The sequence below is a fragment of the Brassica napus genome, chromosome C5 (assembly GCF_020379485.1).
Source record: "Brassica napus cultivar Da-Ae chromosome C5, Da-Ae, whole genome shotgun sequence".
In the NCBI taxonomy this organism is placed as follows: Eukaryota; Viridiplantae; Streptophyta; class Magnoliopsida; order Brassicales; family Brassicaceae; genus Brassica; species Brassica napus.
This window is the reverse complement of record NC_063448.1, coordinates 41,544,982-41,564,205: the sequence shown is the minus strand read 5'-3', so window position 1 is coordinate 41,564,205 and position 19,224 is coordinate 41,544,982. Positions and strand designations below refer to the sequence as shown.

The following is a 19,224-nucleotide window of genomic DNA, read 5'->3' as shown; positions in this document are numbered from 1 at the left end:
AGATTATTAAAACTTTTCAAGTTTATGAACTAAAATATATATTTGCAAGTCACAAATTATTTTGATCACTGAATCCGAATTAAAACCAAACTCAAATTTAAACGGATTCAACTGAAATTGTAGTGTTAATTAATATATTCGAACCACCCCTAGAAAACTAAAATAAAATCTGAACCGATCTTTGAGAATATCCAAATGAGTCTAAATTCCATACTCCCGAAGAATCGAAATTCAATTCAATCTGAACTGAACCTGATTGAATACATGCCCATGCATAATTGCAAACTACATATTACTCAAGCCCTCTGAGGTGCATATATATATCATTCTCTGTGATTTATATCATGGCTAGACACTGTTTTCACATCATTTTCTGAGTCTATCGACATAGGTGTGTATAAGTACTAAAATAAAATACTTGTAAATCTTTTGGTTTGGGGAAAAAAAATCAAAGACTATCGACGTCAGAGAAATTCAAACTCTCGCAGGCAGAAGAGCCCATTCGCTTAACGGAGAACACCTTAACCACTCGGGCCCAATACCAAGGGCCCAGTTTAGTTTAATTTATCCCAAAAACATTTTAATTTATACGGTTCTTCCATTGAACTGCGATTCCAAATTCGAAAAGCAGAAAAGCTCTTTCGAAAGTTGCAATCGATTTGATCGTACAAAAAAGGCGACACCGGAGATACTGCCCTCCGACGACAATGATCTACAGAGGGTAAGCCCCAGTATCATCATCTCCGATTAGTTATTCCTCAGTGATCTGATTCCATTAGCTTCTGCAATTAGGGTTTTATCGTTATTCGAACTCCAAAATCCATAGATAAGAGTTTCAAATTTTGTTAGTGGTGAATGTGTAGATATGGAGATGGGAGTGAAATGGGACCTAAGAGACAGAGAATGATTGAACAAGCTCCTCCTCCAGTAACATTCTACGGACCTCATCCCGGTTCCGCCTTTATGTTTAACCCCTACGGATTCGTTCCTCCTCTTCCTGTTTTCCCTGTGGTTCGACTCCGTGGTCTGCCCTTTGACTGCGCTGAGCTGGACGTTGTGGAGTTCTTCCGTGGCTTAGATGTGGTTGATGTCTTGTTTGTCCACAAGAACAATAAGGTCACTGGTGAAGCCTTTTGTGTTCTTGGCGTTCCTCTCCAGGTCGATTTCGCGTTACATAAGAACAGGCAGAACATGGGGAGGAGATATGTGGAGGTTTTCAGGAGTACTAAGCAGGAGTACTATAAGGCTATTGCTAATGAGGTTGCGGAGTCTCGTGTCCATTGTACGGTTACTGCTGGTGGTGGCGACGGTGGAAGAGGTGGACATTCGCCTCGTAGAAACGTGCAGAGGGCTAGATCGAGTGATGATGGCCAAGGGAATGCTGACCATACGGGTATCTTGAGATTGAGAGGATTACCTTTCTCGGCGGGGAAGGAAGACATACTTGACTTCTTCAAAGATTTTGATCTGTCTGAAGACTCTATTCATGTTACCGTCAACGGTGAAGGGAGACCCACTGGAGACGCGTTTGTAGAGTTTGGGAGCGCTGAAGAATCCAGAGCTGCGATGGTCAAGGACAGGAAGATGCTCGGGAGCCGGTACATAGAACTGTTTCCTTCTTCGGTTGAAGAGTTAGAGGATGCACTATCAAGGGGAAGGTGATCCACCACGCTTGTCATGGTACTTTCTTTTCATTAATGGTTGTCAGAAGATCACAACTTCGACGCATTAGTGATTTACTGGTTTCGGTTTTGATGTACCGTCTGGTCAGAGTACACTACTAGTTTTACCCTTTCTTTAGATTCTGCTGTGTTCTGCATCACTGTCGTAAGTTTCGAATCAAATAGGTCCCGAATCCTCTTTTGATTCACTCCCGTTGCTCCCTATTGTGGCTTTTGATTCAAGCCTTGTTGGATTGTAACATTATTAGGCTTTTGCTGAAAGTTGTGGGAATAGTAATGATCTTGATTGATGCTCTCTTCTGTGAGACTAGTGGTTAAAACGACAGAGACCTTGAAGAGATCAATGGTTTTGGATCTTTTTGTGGTGTTGATGTAAAAAAGACTGAGAAAAGTTATTTGTCCTCATTGATCTTTTGGTTCGGTGAGTAAAACGATAAACAGTATTGAGCATCTCTCTTGTCTTTGATAGTTTCTTGACAGTATCTCAGACATTGTATCGGTAGGGCCAAAACCATTGGACATAACAGTTTCAGTACAGTTGTTATAAAACCCATGGCAGAAATATCAAAAACAAATGTACGGCTGGATCATAATAATTGCGAGCATATAATTTATTCGAATTGAAAATGTCCACTGTGCGAGCAGAAGAAGAAACTTTTGGGTTTATCCGGTTGAAAATTACACCATTGTCTTTTGTCATTCTCTGTTTTCTTGCACATACATCTGAACCAAGCCTGACAATTACTTAAAAGTGAATTGTCTGAACTCTGAATGTACAATAACAAATACAAAGGGGTCAGAACTTTAAGACCCTATATTTAAATATAAAAATATGAACATTTACGTATATCTTTTTTCTTTTTTTGAAACAAACATTTACCTATATCTTTTAACAAAAAACAAAGACAGCAGAGATTTAAAACCTATCTTTTATAATTGCACAGGTGCCGTTTTATCACATTCATCTTCGAAAAGAAGAACCTTTATGTTTTCATGGCTGAAACCATATTGCTTTGAAGGTAACGATAATGAGCTTGGCTAACATGTGGAAATCGGATGGCGCCGTGGATTAAAAAGAATAACATATTTATTTGAAATAATTTGATGGTGAATATGGTCTCTTGAAAAGAAACATGGCGTTATTTCGTTTTCTTTTTATTTGAATTAAAGAAATGCAGGTGTAAATTTGATATTTTTTTCTGTAAAAACATTGTGAACAAGCATGTGCTAACAAAATAAAATAACGCGTTACAAAAGTACAGAAATATTATTTTTAGCAAAATTTTAATGCTTTTTAAATAATATGTAGTTGTAGATACAAAATTTAAGTAAGATAATTTAATAATTTTAGTTTTTGTATAGTTTAATAATTTAACCCGTTGTGATGGTGGGAGATAATATTATAAAAACAATATTTTTATTTTAAAATTTACACTGAATTAATATTTACTTATAATATTTCTAGTTATAATTATAAATTTAATTAGTATATAAGCAATAATAATTTCTTAAAAGTTATAAGTTTTTTTATAGTTAATATGAAATATTTAAAATTAAAAAATATCATCTAGGTGGTAGAATAATCTCATATGTGATAGTGTATTTATTTAAATAATCTAACGTATAAGTAATGGCTAATTTATTTTTAATGAGAGTTTTATGAATAGTTTAAAACAGTAAAAATTACATAGGGTAACAAGTTTATTTCAAACAATACTAGATTTTAACTCGCACGTCCGCGCATATATTTTTTATTTTATAAATGTATTTGATATTATTACAAATGTTTTAAATATATAATTTCCATTTTAGTATTCTATATTGTATAACTCTTTAATATTATTGTTTATATTTCTTATTCGACATCATTAAATATAGTGATTTGTGTAATACATTTTAATTTGTTATTAATTTTTATTACTTACTAATATATTTTTGAATTAAATACGATAAAATAACGATATGAAATAATCAAATAGATAACCTCCTTCAAAATATGTTTTTTTAATTTATAAATTTTGCGGTAATACATTTTTAAAATTTATTTATTTATATTAAAGAAAAGAATATGTTTAAGATAATTTATATTTACATGTTGTGTTTAAAAAATATACTTTAACATATATTATGTTAGTGTTTTACGGGATTTATAAGTAAAAACATTGTTTGGTTTAAATTATATAGTCATATTATTTTAGTAACTTTTATATATAGTAGAATCTATCATATTATTTTAGTACATTTTATTGATATTGGATATCTTTTGGATGTTATAATATTAAGTTTTCTTTTTATTTTTTAATTAAGATTTCAAAATATTAGATTGTTTTAGTTCTTACAACATATATAGTTTGTTTTTTTTGTGGTGGATTTCAAAAATTTATTCTTTATTATATATGATTTTATATTTTGTAAAATTTGAAATATTATCATTTTGAGTTTCAACATTTATTTTCAAAATTTTATATTTTTTCAAGAAAACTTTGAAAAATTACACTACTATTTTGAGTTTGGAAGATTACATGAATTTTGAAGTTGTTTTTGCTACTACATTAATAAATTATTTTATATAAAAATATTTGAATTTTGGTAATATTTTCTAATTTTTTCTCAACTGATTTTTTTATAATTAAAATAAAAATTAAAATTAAAATTTTATTTGTCATTAATATTTTAAATGAATTAATAAAATTTAATAGTTTTCTGGTAACATATGTTTTAAATAGTATATGAACTAAAGGTTATTATTACTTTTATATTTTGTATATAAATATTTTAAACAATACATTGTTGAGAGTTTTAAAATAAATAAAAATATAATATCAAGTTGTAGATATAAAAGTTAACCTATGCTAATAATTTATTTTTGTATAAAAATATCATATAGTCTACGAATTTTAACCCATTTTAATGATGACAGATAATTTATTTAAATGAATCAATTTTTTTTGTTGTTAATTTACCTATTTAATAAAATTTTCATATTTAATTCATATAGCCCTTCTATTTTTTATATAATACATAATAGAATTATAGAATTTATAAAAAAAATTGTATATAATTTTTATTTTCTTTTTTATAATAAAATTTAGTTAATATTGATTTATAATAATATTATATTACTAATTACGAAATTAATTAATATGTTAATTTATAAAAATATTTAGATTTTTAATATGATTTTGTTAGATTCTTTTTCAACAGATTTTGTTATAATTTAAAAAAAATCAAATTTATAGTTGGTTTATTATTAATGTAAATAATCAAATATGTCATATTAACTAATTTTGTAAGTGGTCCTACTATGACTTGTTAATGGTAGATAAAAATAGGATCGTAAATTGATAGATTGGACGTATATATATTTTATGTTAAAGATAAATGATTTTGATGTATGGAGGTTGCAAGATTTGTGAAACGAAGTGAAACATACATGAATTTGTTTATTAAACCATTCATCAATTGATAACTGCATGGAATGGTGTATTACACAAAACTCATGTAAATATAAACATTGTGACAATTTTTTTGGAATGATGAACGTTTGACAAATATGAATTGAGTTTGTGTAGCATGTGCTGCAGAACGTGGTAACTAAGGAGAAGCAACTTATAAAGTTGGTTTAGTTCAAGTGATGTAGGGTGTATATAATGACTGTAATATGAATGCAATACAAAGGTTGATACTTGTATTGTTAAACTGATATAAAAATATAAATCGTGTATTCACTGATATAAAAATATAAATAGTGTATTCTTATTATATTTGTAGATTGTAGATACCCAAATTACTATTTATTTGGAAGTTGGTTTAAATTAAGTGATATTGACATATTAAAGGAACCAAACATGATCGTACTATTTTAAATGATAAAGATTATTATTAGATTTTGGAAAATGTCCAAAACTTAAATGACAATTTTTAGTGGTAGATAAAAAAAGAAGATTCTAAATTAATAGATTAGATTCTTGTTTTAATAATATATAAATTAATGCTTCGTTTATCTTTGATGTGTGAACATCTAAGATGAATGAGAATCTCAATTGCCGATTAGCATAGTGAATCCTATGTTTTAGGATCCCATGACAAGAGCCAGTCTCGCATATTTTATGTACTTGTTTGGTTTGGAAAGGTTTGTTCTTTTTTTTTTTTTTTTTGAAACACCATTTGGAAAGGTTTGTTCACTTTTGATTTTAACATTTGTTTTTAGAATTGACATTGTTGTTGTTGTTTCTAATAGACTAATATATACTGGTACAACCATACTATACTAAAATCCGAAAGAGTTAGTTGTGGTGTACAAAAATCCATGCATATTTGTAGCTAATATACTTATTATATACTACTATATAGATTAAATTTGCATGTCAGTCCACGTGATCGTCTTCCTTACTAGCTACATCAAAGTTTGTGTCAACATTATCTTATTACTATTTTCTCTATTTTTCTGGTAATCCTTTTCTAATTCATTATATCTTCCTTTCTTTCACTTTTCTATATTTTCCTTTCGGAGCATGTATATTACAGGTTTCTTAGGTTAGAGTTTTTATCGTAATATAAGATACAGTCTTTTAATTTTTTTAGTTAAAAGCTAAGAGACCGTATCTTATATTACGATAAGAACCCCAGCCTAAAAGACCTGCAATAAACGTGCTTTCATTCAGTGTAGCAGGAATCTCTACTTTATCAAACAGAGTAACGTACGACAGTAAAGAAAGATCAATACCGTTTTTGTTCAAACAAACTTCTTAAGATCCTCTTGTATGTGAATATATAGATGTATTCCTCTACAATGAATATCATCTTAGGAAAATGTTATCTGATCAATTATTAACTGGCCATTTATTATCACACTCTGCACACTATTTTGACGGCAGAAAAAAACGTACTAGTTAATAGTAACCTCATCTTCTCAAAAAATCAAAACAATAAATTAATGGGTTAACATGGGAAAAAGGTCAACTTTCACGTTTGTCGCTGTCGGATCCTGTGGGCATTCAAACAATATTAATGTATTTTTAATTGAAATATTTTAGTACTTCCAAATATCACATTTAAGATATCTCCAACCATATTCTATTTTCTATTTCGAATATTGTTTTGAATGAAATATATTCTAACTCTACTCTATTTCCAACTCCAAAATAGAGTAATGACTAAATTTACTCTATTTATGGAGCAATCTCACCATTTACTCTATTTTGGAATTAATTTTTTTATTTATATATTGGTCTTTTAAATATTGATTTTTATTTCATACTTAAATATTAAAAAATAATACAATAACATGAAAAGAAATATGATTTTCCTAAGAAATTTAATAATTTTACATAAAGAAGCATAAACTAATAAAAATATCAAAACTAAACATAAAAATATAAAATAAATAAACATAAATAAATGATCTAACAATCCAATAAATCATTTCTAGAACTGCCAAAATCGGTAAAGTATTGCCCACACGATGAAAATGACCGTTTTAAAATTTTCTTGTTCGATTAAGAAAATCAAAGATAAAAAAAATCATTATTCATTATGAATGCATTAGTTGACCATTTGGAAAAATAATATTCCGATATACTATCTTATATATATATATTTATGATTATTGTACTTTTAATAATAATTTTTTAATTTAAATAAATTATATTTTCTGAAAGTGTTATAAATATACTATAGTTGGGGTTAATTGATAATTTTTATAAGTAAAAAGTTTTACTAACAATTATTAATTGAATAAAAATGAAATTATTTTGGATATTATTTTAAGTAAAAAATAGAAAATAATACATCGGAATAAAACCCAAAATACACCATTTCAAAATAAACATGGAATAATACATTGACAATGCTCTTACCATGTGAACAGTTAAATACTACAGCAGCACTGTAAACCTGAATAAATGACATCATGTTTGTAGAAGCTTACAATGATATTCCTGTTTTTCTTTTCTTCTCTGTTTCTAGCTTTTTCCTTTTTTCAATTTCCCAACCATTTTCATAGTGGCTCTGGGCCTCTGGCTCAAGAGAATTCTCTTTTAACCAATAACGATTTTACAACATTTCCAATATCATAACCTTAATTAAGAAATCGCACCTCGGTTTTTTATTTGTCAACTTCTATATTCTCACCAAAAGTATAGTCTTTCATATTTGAATTATATATCTCAGTTTTTTTTTTGCTAAATTTTTTATTATATATCTTAGTTTGGATTAGGGAAATATGGTATATATATATTTTTTAAATTATATATATTAGATTGAAATATCAACCTGGAACAAGACCTCCGGCTAATCGTCGAATAAACAGTGAATCTCACAAATAGATTAGGCTTATCACTATTACACAAGGAGAGAAAAGCATAAAAACATCGGGAGGGAAAAAACCTAAGGTTCGGGGATCCGTTACCGGTTCCCGTCATCACCAGAAGTACGCGGCCAACGACGCCGACCAAATCGAAATTTAGACGACCAATGCAAAGATACTTTCTCTCAAACCAGCGCCGACATAAAGCTGCTCGATCCACACGACACTCTCTTTCTCTTACCGACTATCAAGAAATGGGAATCGAAACAGACCAACTAGTTAAGGGGAACCACCATCCTCAACAAGTCCGTCTCTCTTGCCAGAACCTGACCAGTACGGTGATACGGAGAGGTCGTATTCGACACACTAACCCGAGACTTGATCTTGATCTATAGATAGGGGGAGTGGAGAGATAACCTGAAGATTTCCTAGAACCGAAACAGAGACGCTTCGGCCAAAAGAAACCGTAAAACGGGCTGAGATGTGGCTGTCTAAAAACACGCTGAGACGAGCACCTGCAAGCCATTGATGGACTCCAGCTTGCTGAGAAGATCGAAGACCCACAAGGCACTGGGATAGCCGGAGACCAAACGCGCCGTCACGGAGAGGGAAATGAACCTTCAGAGACCACCTGAAGGTCCAACCATTTCACACGCATCACCTCTAAAAACTAGAGGATGAATCAAAAGGCTAGGCTGAAGCAACAACCAGTGACAGGACGGAGTTGCAGATACAATGAAGAATCGGCTCGAAATACCCAAAACAGAAGGTGCACAGTTCCGAGAAGGGCTCTCTGCTGCTTAAACCGAAGGCTGGAGGAGACAAAGACCGAGGAACACCACCGGATCTCCGACGCCTGAGCATAGACAACTCCACGCGTCAAGAGAGCCGAATGTCTTCACGCGCCGTCGAGGAAACCTGCATCTGACACCGCCAGAGAAGAGACCACCGCTGCACGTCTAGAAGTCGGGGACCTCCGAGGCACTTCTTGAAAGGGGTTGAGACCCGGTCCAAAGCCGAGACACCAAGGCGGCAAACTTACGGAGACAACCGCCTCTCCACACCGACGAAAGGACAGATCCGTATCGGGTGAGACTCTTCCAAAGCCCACGCGCCACCAATTCGCGGAAGCAATCGATGAAGCAAAACAGATCTGGAAAAACGCTCACTCATCACCGAAAATCCGACTCTCCCCTTGCCAAACGCCTTGCTGCCTCATCTTGACACCGGGGAAGGCCGCCATTGACTAGATCTGTCACCGAGCTCCAGATCCAGAGAGCCAGTGTCCGGCAGAGCTCCCTAGGGCTTCGACATATCAACTGCAGGACGTAGATGCGAGGAGAAAGCAAAGAAGGAAAGAGGAAGGGTTAAGAGAGAGCCACCGGCGACGGCGCCGAGGCCACCGCGCCGGGGGAGGAGACGATTTCTTTTTTTTTTGTGTCGAGAGAGAAAAAGTAGAGAGAGAGTGTTCGAAAATGAATTTCTTTTTATCAAATGATATATATCTTTGTTTAATGTTTCATATGGGTTATGGGATTCTTAAGCTCTTTCTGGTGAATATATTAGTAATAGGATGAAGTTAAATAAGAAACATATTTCTGTAAAGAAAAATAAAGTTCAAAAGGAAAATATTGTTCTTCGTAAAAAATTTAAACTACCCATTTTGAGCACAAGTGGTGGGGAAAGCAAAGCTATCTACCATTTGTGAAAAGAGGTGGTAAGCTAATTTTTCATTTTCATTTTCATTTTTCCTCTTTCTTCCCTTCTTTTGGTCGGTGAGAACGCAACAGAAGTTGTAGTAGTAGAATCAATATCAGCAAAACTTACCACTATCTTTCTGTGCATTTTCAATGTCTTTTAAAAAAAACTGATATGCATTTTCAATGTCTTATTGCATTCAGTCTTTAAAAATGGAAAGTAAGAATATACAACCAATTTTGTCTGTCAGACTTGCATTACATACATGCAATTGATCTTTAACGAAACGAAAGAAGAAGAAAAAACCTTATAACCTGTTTAAGGATCAGTCAGATACGAATGAAACATTCGCATTAGTTTTTTTTTTTTTTTTAATATTGTAAATACATAGCATAGCTGCTAAATTATTAAAATTAATTTTAAAATATTTATTTAGTTATAAATCTCAAATCCCACTATGATCACTTTACTTTTTCTTTGGATTAGGGCTTGACATTTTATCCGTTAAATTTGATTTGATTTGTTATTCGTTTCGATTCGATCCGAAAATTCCGGATATCCGTAAATTTTCGAAACAAAGCAAATAGTAAAAATCAATATCCGTTAAAATCGAAGCAGATCACAAATATTAAAATTTTAGAAAGCGAATATCTGATCTGATCCGACAATATATAAATACATGTATATCTTGATTATATTTAAAGCTTTTAATGTATACAATTATATAATTATTATTCTAACATAAGATTTGATAAATTATATTCACATTATTACTTATATAAAAATATTACACAAAAGGAAGAGAACACATTTATGACAATTATAATTTTTTTCTTAAGTTTTCTGTTATTATAATTGTTAATTAAGTTAAAAAAATTTACAAAATATGTAGATTCACAACTTCTTTTAATTTTTTATCATATATATCATGCAAAAAAATATTTTACAAAACAAATTTGTATCAAAATTTTAAAATTATTTGTATCCGTGATATACCAAACAAATAATAAATATCTTTAAAAATCCGGATATTCAATCCATGCCCGGGCCTACTTTGGATCCTCCTATAGTAAAAACGTTAGGTAGTCAAAATGTAGAAACGTAAGTGACCCTCCCACTAACGTGTTGACTGGTGTCATATACTATATATACTAACTAAGCTAATAAACAACGTCTCTCTTCTTATTCTTTCTCTCTTTCACTCACCTAACATTGCAAAGGAAAAAGCACTTCTTCTTTTCTTTTCTTGGGAAAACTCTCTTTTGATTAGGTCTAAAATGGCATCAAGAAAAGCAAGAAAACCAAACCGAGCTGAGAAGAAACTCAAAAGAACCCATTTCAAGAAAAAGCTTCCACAACACAAGAACACCGACACACCCACTATTCTCGACCATACTTCTTCATCTACTATTGTCTCCCCGTGTTCTTCCACAACGACGACGTTTTCACCTAAAGACACAAGCTACTCTGTTCACTCTCCTTCTCCGAAGGTGCTGACGTCGTCACCGGGTAAAGGTGGTGTCGGCGACGGTTGTTGTACCCCAAAATCTCAAAAGTCTCGGATACCGGAGATGCTGACGTGTCCACCAGCGCCGAAGAAGCAAAGAGTCCCACCGAACTGCACGTTACGTCGGAGACAGATCGTTTTCTTTGCTCCTCCAGAGATAGAGCTCTTCTTCGTCAAAGCAAACCATCAATAAACAGATTTGAATTAATATTTGTAGTCTTTTTTTTTGTTATTGGTGCTAGGATCGATCGATATAGAAAGTAGTATGAGAAGATGATCAAGATTTCATCTCTTTGATTTGTTAATACAATAACGAAGAGTATATTATAATGATATCTAGTGATGTTTTTCTTTTTTCCTTATTATTTTGGTTTGTTTTTAACAAATTGTTCCTTTGGCGCTTGTTTTTTTTGGGAGAGATTTGAATGAAGTCGGTTTGAGTTTTGTGGTCGGGTATTATTTTATGAGAAAATCAACTACGGTTTAAACTATATTAATTCATGACCTTTTTATTTTTTTTATGTTTTTTATGTTTTTCTTGCTTCCTTTTTTCTCAAGTGCTATGTGTTAGGTTGCTACTGACTTTAATTTCTGGACCTATTAGCTTTGTCGGTTTTTGTACATTGGGCATGGATTGAGAGATTTGTTCACCTAACGTATCGTTCTTCGTTGCTAGTTTGTTCATATTGCTTGAGTTTTTGTTCACTTTTCCATGTTCATTTGATTGATGGAAACATTACACATGCAGAGTTAAGGTCCCAGCAACATTAAGAACAAACCATAACTAGTTACAAATTTACACCGTTGAGTTTGTGATTCTCAAACAATTCCACATAACTTTTCTATATGCATGCACACAGATCTTAATAAAAATAAAGTTAAAGAAAATAGATTTTGAGAGATTTAAGAACTTTTTCAAAATCACATTAATCCCACGTATAAATAAGACAACGACCATGAAACGTTCAAGCATAACCACTTTATTTTATTTTCTTAAACTATGTAACACCAACTTAATCAGCCGGATTATTTTAAATTTATGATTCATACTATTAAGAAGAAAATGAATGATGATATCAATATTGAAATCAATTCTATTAGTTTGTTTAGAGAAGCTTATTTTTTTCAACTTACCTTTATGTATGAAAAAGAAAGTTATCTTTGTGTTGTATTTTAAAGTTCAATATAGGTTTGTACCCACTTTCATCCCTAATTACGTTCACCTTTTTCTTTTTGTTATCTTCCACTAATTAGAAATATAGATATGTTTAAAAATTTAGTAAAAGCAAAGAGACGAGAAATATGTGAAGAGTTAGTGGGGATGGCCGCAGTGTCGAGGCAGAGGATAACATCTGCCAAGGGAATCCAATGAACCCGACTCGTGCGGCTTTTCTCATCATTTTTTTTTTTTTTTTTTTTTTAAACTAAATTTTTCTCTTTCTTTTTTCTTTCATATTTTCTCACAAAAAGTTTTATTCGATCATCAATGATACAGAAAATAAGACTTTTCTTTCTTCTTTTTCTCCACATAAAAGATAATGCATTCTTGACGAATTAAGGTGATATTGTCGAATACAAATCCAAACAAGCCGAGTCAAAGTACGCAAAAATATTAATAAAAATGTAAGAAAGCACACAGATTTTAAACAAAACTCCATCGAGTAAAATAGAATATAAAAAACCAAGAAGCCCATATTTTAGTTAGTTTGAAAAAAAAAACTAATTGATTTACTTGAATCAAGAAATAACAAGGATAAATATTCGACAGAAAGAATAAAGAACACTGAACATGATGATTGTGAATTTAATTGATAACCCGTACAATAATATAAAGATTTTGCTATTCTATAAAGTTGTATCAGTTACAAAATTTTACAAAACTGCGATTTATGTTTAACTAAACTAAATAGCCATTTTATGATAAAATAATTATTCCTCTTTATCTTTAGTTAAATTAAAATTTTCGCTTATTCTTTCTACTCATTCGTTTCTATTTTAATCTCTTTTTGACAAAAAATCGAACTATTTTAATTAAATTAGTAAAAAACTATCTTAATTACATAATATAGATTTCTGTTTCAGTTTGTTTTATTTGTCATAAATAAATTATATTTATCAAAAAAAATTTGGCACATCAATTGCAACCGAAATCAATAATAGAGTTGAACATAATCATATTACAGATCCCTTTATATATCTTTAATTTCAAATTCTTCTATTTTTCTTGCACAAACAAAATTTTAATAAACTATTTCAGTTATCATTCTTTGATTTCTATTTCTATTTCTATCTCAGTAAAGGTAGATTGAAACATGAATCCACTCTTGTCGTGAAACTTCCCACGCATACAAAAACATTAAGATAATGGTCCTTATAGTTTAGGACTTTGAAGCCCGTTATAGGCCCATAAAACTTCTCGCAATCGAATTATCATATTTAACATCTATCCACAAAAATAAGTCAAAAGAATTAATGTTGCCGCCGTTCACGTGGCGAACACGTGGAACCAAGATTCAAAACGGAACAAAACTTATGTTGTAAATTCCTACGACGATCAAAACAAAAATAAAATACTTTAATTCAACTCAATTCCACAAAAATTATATTTTTTCTTCTTCTTCCTCCTCCTCAGATCGTTCCTCTTCGTCTCCTTCAATCACTCGTCAGACTCTTCCGAGACGGTGTGTTCGCTCTTTGATTGAATGGTATGTTGAAATTTTCAATTATTATCAATTCCTTGTTGATTGCATGAGCTGCTTAGACCCTTTTGTTGTTCTTAGGGTTTTGCTCTGTCTCTTCTCTTCTTCCCTTCAAAGTTTTGAAATTTCATTAGATTTGGTGGATTCAATCATTGATTGTGTTCTGGGTTTTTGCCTGCTTACTTGTTACTGAATCGTTTTTAGAGTTTGTGAGAGTTGTAATTTGTGAAATTCGTATCGACTTTTGGTCTGTGTAGTTGAAATTTCATCACTAACAATCAGATTTTGAGTAGGAAAGTGAAGACATGCATTCGAAGAAACCTGACGGTGGGAATCAGATCGTTTCAGAGGTGGTTCATCATCATACATCATCTTCCTCCATAAATAGTTTAAACCCTTGGCAACGTGCTGCTGCTGCCTGCAATGCAAGTTCTTTAGTGGAGGAAGCTGGAGATAAGTCGATAGCGTTGGAGAACCAAAACAATTGGGAATCAACCAATGGGTCCAAGTCACCATCTAATAGAGATGATAATGGTAACAAGGAATCACCACAAGTCACAACCTCTCCCCAAGAATCAGGTGCACTGACTTGTTCTCTCTGGTGCTTTACGCTTTGTGGATTTGCTTACAGTTGTTTTTTTTTCACCAAGTTTTGTTACTGTGTTTTCGATATGCAGCTGGAGATTACAGTGAAAAAAGTCAAGAACTTGTGCATGTTGGCGTCACAGGACCTCCTCACCCTCAACTTGTTAGCCACACAGTTGTAAACCTCCTGATTAAATTTTCTATTCTGCTTTTATTTTTAGCTGTGGTTGCTTACCGTTCAAGTTTTTTGGTTATGGAACATGCAGGGATGGGCATCCTCAAATCCGTACCAGGATCCTTATTATGCTGGAATGATGGGAGCCTATCCCATGGTATAACTTTTTACCGTCGTATATATAAATCTTTCCTTAATCCCCAACTACTATTTTTTCTACGTTACGACTATTTTGGATGGTATGTCTCTATTGGATTGTGAGACATGAGATTACTGGTTAAAATATTCTATTAATCGTAGGTGCTAAAGTTTAGCAGGTTTAACAGTGTTCATGGTGTGTAATGATTTTTGTTACAAGTAAACAAGAAGATGCAGTTAGTTGGTTAATTTTGATTTATGCTTTCCATGCGACTTTCGTGATAAGCTATCAGTTTCCCTTATCAGGCTTATGTTCCATATGGTGGGATGCCTCATTCAAGAATGCCACTGCCTCCTGAGGTTGCACAGGAACCAGTTTATGTGAATGCTAAACAGTACCAGGCGATACTTAGGCGAAGGCAGGCACGCGCCAAGGCTGAGCTTGAAATGAAGCTAATCAAATCCAGAAAGGTGAATTGCATTTACCATCAATGATATTATTACTAGTTTCTCAAGAGCTCTGATCTAAATGTGAACTCACCACACTGCTCACTGCATCATGCTACACAGCCTTATCTCCATGAATCTCGGCATCAGCATGCTATGAGGAGGCCTAGGGGCACTGGAGGACGGTTTGCAAAGAAAACAAACACCGAAGCTTCACAGCCAAAACCTGGAGAAAAGAACAATGCTACTCAGTCCCCGACGTCATCTCACTCTGACCAACCTGAAGCCTGGAATGATGAGTGTAGAAAACAGTCTGAAGAGATGCAAAGCTCAGCTTCTAAGAGAAGGGAAGAAGCAGACTGTTCAGGGCAACAATGGAACAGCATTTCCTCAAACCATACTTCTCAAGCTCGTCTAGCCATCAAATGACATCTCCACTGGCAACTCATTCTTGGCTTTCTCTTTGTTGGCTTATTTGGTAGCAGCCATTGAAGAGTCCTCTGTACAAATACTTCTGTGTTTTTCTTCTTTTGGGATATGTCAAATGTTACTGCTTTCTTTTGTCAACTCTCTTTAGTACATTTTTGAATCCAAAACTATGTTTTTAAAATTAAATTCCAAAGTGTGCAAACTGAAAAAAGAGTAATTGAATACCCACAAAATCTTTCAAGACTTTCTTACAAGTACTAAACTTAGTCTTGGTCACATAGGCTGACTTATTGTTACAGTGACTTATGTTTATCTATTTCTTTTTTATGTTTTTATATCGGAGTTGGCCAAGTCTTCAGCTTCCTCCTCGTCTTGAGTTTCGTCCAGTTCAGCATCTTCAGTATGGTCGGGACCTGCTTCTGCATCTGAGGAGTTTTTAGCCGCATCTGTGATGTTCACAGGTGGCTGATTCTCCATCAAACCAGAGAGTGCTAGCTTTGGTGACCATTCAAGAACATCATCAATGATGTTGGACATCCTTCTTTGGTACCTGTATTCACACAAAGTTATCACAAGTCAGCCTCTGCTGCAAACAAATGAGAGACCAAGAACCCGTAAAAGGTTCAGTCAAACAGAGAACTCATAGCAATCAAATGACGTTGTCTTGGTTTAAGTTCCGTACCTGGCCCGAGCAGCTTCATCAGGGGCATGGCGCCTGAGCAGCATGACAACAACAACAGCCACTACTGTGTAGAAAAGTCGAGATGTCCACTTGGGAGGTTCTTCCTCGTCTTTCTTTGGCCAGAAACGGAACAGTTCCTTCAATGTGGCTTCCTCCGCAAGAATGTTGGGGAAGAACCAGACACGCTTTCCAAGAAGAATCCACATCGCACCGAAAGCAACTGCTCTCACTGCAACATCCACGGTAATCAAGAAAAAACATAAGCCAATATAAACCTACTTTAAGCAGGTTAATATATGTAGAGCTTACCGAAAAGCAAGGAGAGAATCATCAAAAGAATGCCAGCACATGAGTAGAGAACAATGAGTTTGCAACGGTGTGGGTACACAGGAAACAAACAAATAGCGAGAGTCAATACAGGCCAGAAGAAGGACAAAAGCGTTTGCCACAGTGGATGCCTTTTCTCAAACGTCCATGCAAAAAATGCATCAGTTTCAGAGAAACCTTGATCTTCCTGCGCATTACAAAGATCATAAAAAAAAAAAACAAAATCAAAGCATGAAACCCTAGAGCTATTGAATACACATCTCACTCAAGTAAAGAACAGCTTAGCATATGAAACAAGACCAACCAAACTTACACGGAAAATCTCAAGATGAGCAGGCCAAGTAGACAGCTTCTTCTTCCCGGGGCGAAGAGTTTTAGTGACACGATCACAACGGACAAGAAGGTTCTTCCCCAACAACACATTGGCGATATCTTCAGCGTCAAGGTCTTTATCTTCTTCAAGAATCTCTTTACACTCGGGGTGATTCTTCAAGAAGCTCACGAAGTCTTTGCCTCTGAAGTATTCGACTCGTGCTTCCTCCATAACAGCCCATCTCGATTCCAACCCCTTGTTGTCTCTAACTTTCTCAGCAAACACCTGAAACACATCCTTCTTCACACCTTGCTTCTATTAAACCACAAAAAAAAAAAAAAGGAATCAATTCACGTTACAATGGCCAAAGACTCAAACTTTCAACAATGTAACATTCCACACATTACATATCTGCACATTTACATACAATTTAGAAAACAGTAATCAAATTTTGTTTTATTATCATCACAGATTTATTCTCCATCAGAGATTGAAGACGGATCCAAACAAAAGGGAAAGGTAACCTAAACACAATGTTTTGTCTGAAAGAGATCAGCGTATAATGAGAGAAGAGAGAAGCAAACCCTAGGTGGAGGATCGGAAGCGGAATCTCTAGCGGTGGAGGATGCAGATCCTGGTGATCGTTTAACCCTCTTCTTCTCGGCTCCGGCGTGCTTCTTCATCTCTCCTGTTCGAGACGGAGAGTTTTGTTTTTCTTACAGATCCAATGTTTTTTTTTGGGTTATAACCGGAAGATTCCCGGTTTTCTTTTAAACCGTCGGACCTCAGGTTGGATTAGCACAGTTCTTCTATCTCCGGTTAATCTGCTTGGATTTATTACCAAATCCCATTGGTTATATTATCTTTAGCAAATAGTAATAAATTTCATATACATAATTACTTATTTTTAATATTAAACTTTGAATACTGAATTTTTAATTCTAAAGACTAAAGTCTATATTTTACAGATATTTTAGTTTTATATTTTTGATAAATGATTTTTGAGATGTTATTTTTAGGGAAATTGCACCCTAAAACGTTTAAATTTTTTTATAATTCACAAACTAACCAAAAATAAGTCAGACCGATATTCTATGTATATTCTATAATAATGGCAATTCTATCTTTTCTCTTTCTTTTTATTATCGGTTACATTTCTTCTTTTTTTTCTGTTTTTTTTTTCATTTCATCGCCAATGTTACATTATTGGAAACAAGATCACCTCATTTCTGATCAATCCACTTTAACCATAATTTTGTGTTTCTCTTTACCGTCTATCATCAGATTTCAGTATCATCACTTTTGATCTTCTTTATCGTTGCTCCTTTCATCCTCCAATGGCCTCAATATGGATCTCCTCGGTTAGTTATCGGTCTTAATCTATTTTGATGATACTATACTATATTATCATATTCCGTTCTATTTGACGATTAATGAAGAATGTTCTCTTTTTATAAATATAGTTTATAATTTTTTTAAATTCTATCGTTACATGTTTTTGAACATGTAAAAATCGTACTATGATCTATATTGTACAATTTAATTTTCATAATTTAATTTAATATTACATAATATTATGTATTTTTTAGATTTTGATATTTGGGTTTAGGGTTTATATTTGGATTTAGGGTTTAGTGATTAAGGTTTAGTATTTAAAAGGTGAGGAGTACGGTTGAGATCACCATTAAATGTAATAATAGACATTTTATAATTTCACCAATATGTACTATGATATGTATCATGTTCCATTATATTTGGGTTTAAGGTTATATTTTAGTTTATGGTTTCGATTTGGATTTAGGGTTTGTAATTTTCTTAAATCCTATCGTTACATGTTTTTGAACATGTAAAAATCGTACTATGATTTATATTGTACAGTTTAATATTACATAATATAATTTAATATTCATAATATTATATATTTTTTTTAGATTTTGATATTTGAGTTTAGGGTTTATATTTGGGTTTAGAGTTTACTGATTAGAGTTTAGAGTTTAATATTTAGAAGGTAAGGGGTACGTTTAAAGTCAACATTAACTGCTTTCATGTAATCATAAACATTTCATAATTTCACCAATATGTACTATGCTATATATTGTGTTCCACTCTATTTGAGTTTAAGATTTTTGAGTTTATGGTTTCTATTTGGGTTTATGGTTTTTAATTTTCTTAAATTTTATTGTTACATATTTTTGAACATGTAAAATCGTACTATGATCTATATTTTACCGTGTA

At 32.8% G+C, this 19,224-nt stretch overlaps 4 protein-coding genes across 6 annotated transcripts; 3 read left to right on the top strand and 1 right to left on the bottom strand.

Annotated features, from left to right (window-relative positions):
* The first annotated feature begins 575 nt into the window (after positions 1-575).
* On the top strand, positions 576-2,132 carry LOC106397035 (heterogeneous nuclear ribonucleoprotein F). Of its 2 annotated transcripts, none has more exons than XM_013837573.3 (2): positions 576-721; positions 864-2,132. In XM_013837573.3, exons 1-2 carry the CDS (start codon positions 708-710, stop codon positions 1,660-1,662), a joined length of 813 nt encoding a protein of 270 aa, XP_013693027.1. In that variant the 5' UTR covers positions 576-707; the 3' UTR covers positions 1,663-2,132. The 2 variants fall into 2 exon arrangements, with proteins under 2 accessions (XP_013693027.1, XP_013693028.1); XM_013837574.3 differs by having other exon boundaries at positions 591-721; positions 850-2,132.
* An 8,721-nt stretch (positions 2,133-10,853) lies between these two features.
* On the top strand, positions 10,854-11,529 carry LOC106399553 (cyclin-dependent protein kinase inhibitor SMR13-like). Its single transcript, XM_013840026.3, has one exon. The coding sequence runs from the start codon at positions 10,965-10,967 to the stop codon at positions 11,385-11,387; it is 423 nt and encodes a 140-aa protein (XP_013695480.1). The 5' UTR covers positions 10,854-10,964; the 3' UTR covers positions 11,388-11,529.
* A 2,179-nt stretch (positions 11,530-13,708) lies between these two features.
* LOC106401401 (nuclear transcription factor Y subunit A-9) lies at positions 13,709-15,853 on the top strand. Of its 2 annotated transcripts, none has more exons than XM_013841912.3 (6): positions 13,709-13,899; positions 14,187-14,472; positions 14,571-14,653; positions 14,745-14,810; positions 15,098-15,262; positions 15,362-15,853. In XM_013841912.3, the coding sequence occupies exons 1-6, from the start codon at positions 13,897-13,899 to the stop codon at positions 15,665-15,667; spliced, it is 909 nt and encodes a 302-aa protein (XP_013697366.1). In that variant the 5' UTR covers positions 13,709-13,896; the 3' UTR covers positions 15,668-15,853. The 2 variants fall into 2 exon arrangements, with proteins under 2 accessions (XP_013697366.1, XP_013697365.1); XM_013841911.3 differs by having other exon boundaries at positions 14,571-14,656.
* On the bottom strand, positions 15,828-17,804 carry BNAC05G31360D. Its single transcript, XM_013841910.3, has 5 exons — positions 17,574-17,804; positions 16,990-17,304; positions 16,659-16,863; positions 16,350-16,578; positions 15,828-16,217 (listed from the first exon to the last, which is right to left on the bottom strand). Exons 1-5 carry the CDS (start codon positions 17,670-17,672, stop codon positions 15,992-15,994), a joined length of 1,074 nt encoding a protein of 357 aa, XP_013697364.1. The 5' UTR covers positions 17,673-17,804; the 3' UTR covers positions 15,828-15,991.
* Between the last annotated feature and the right edge of the window lie 1,420 nt (positions 17,805-19,224).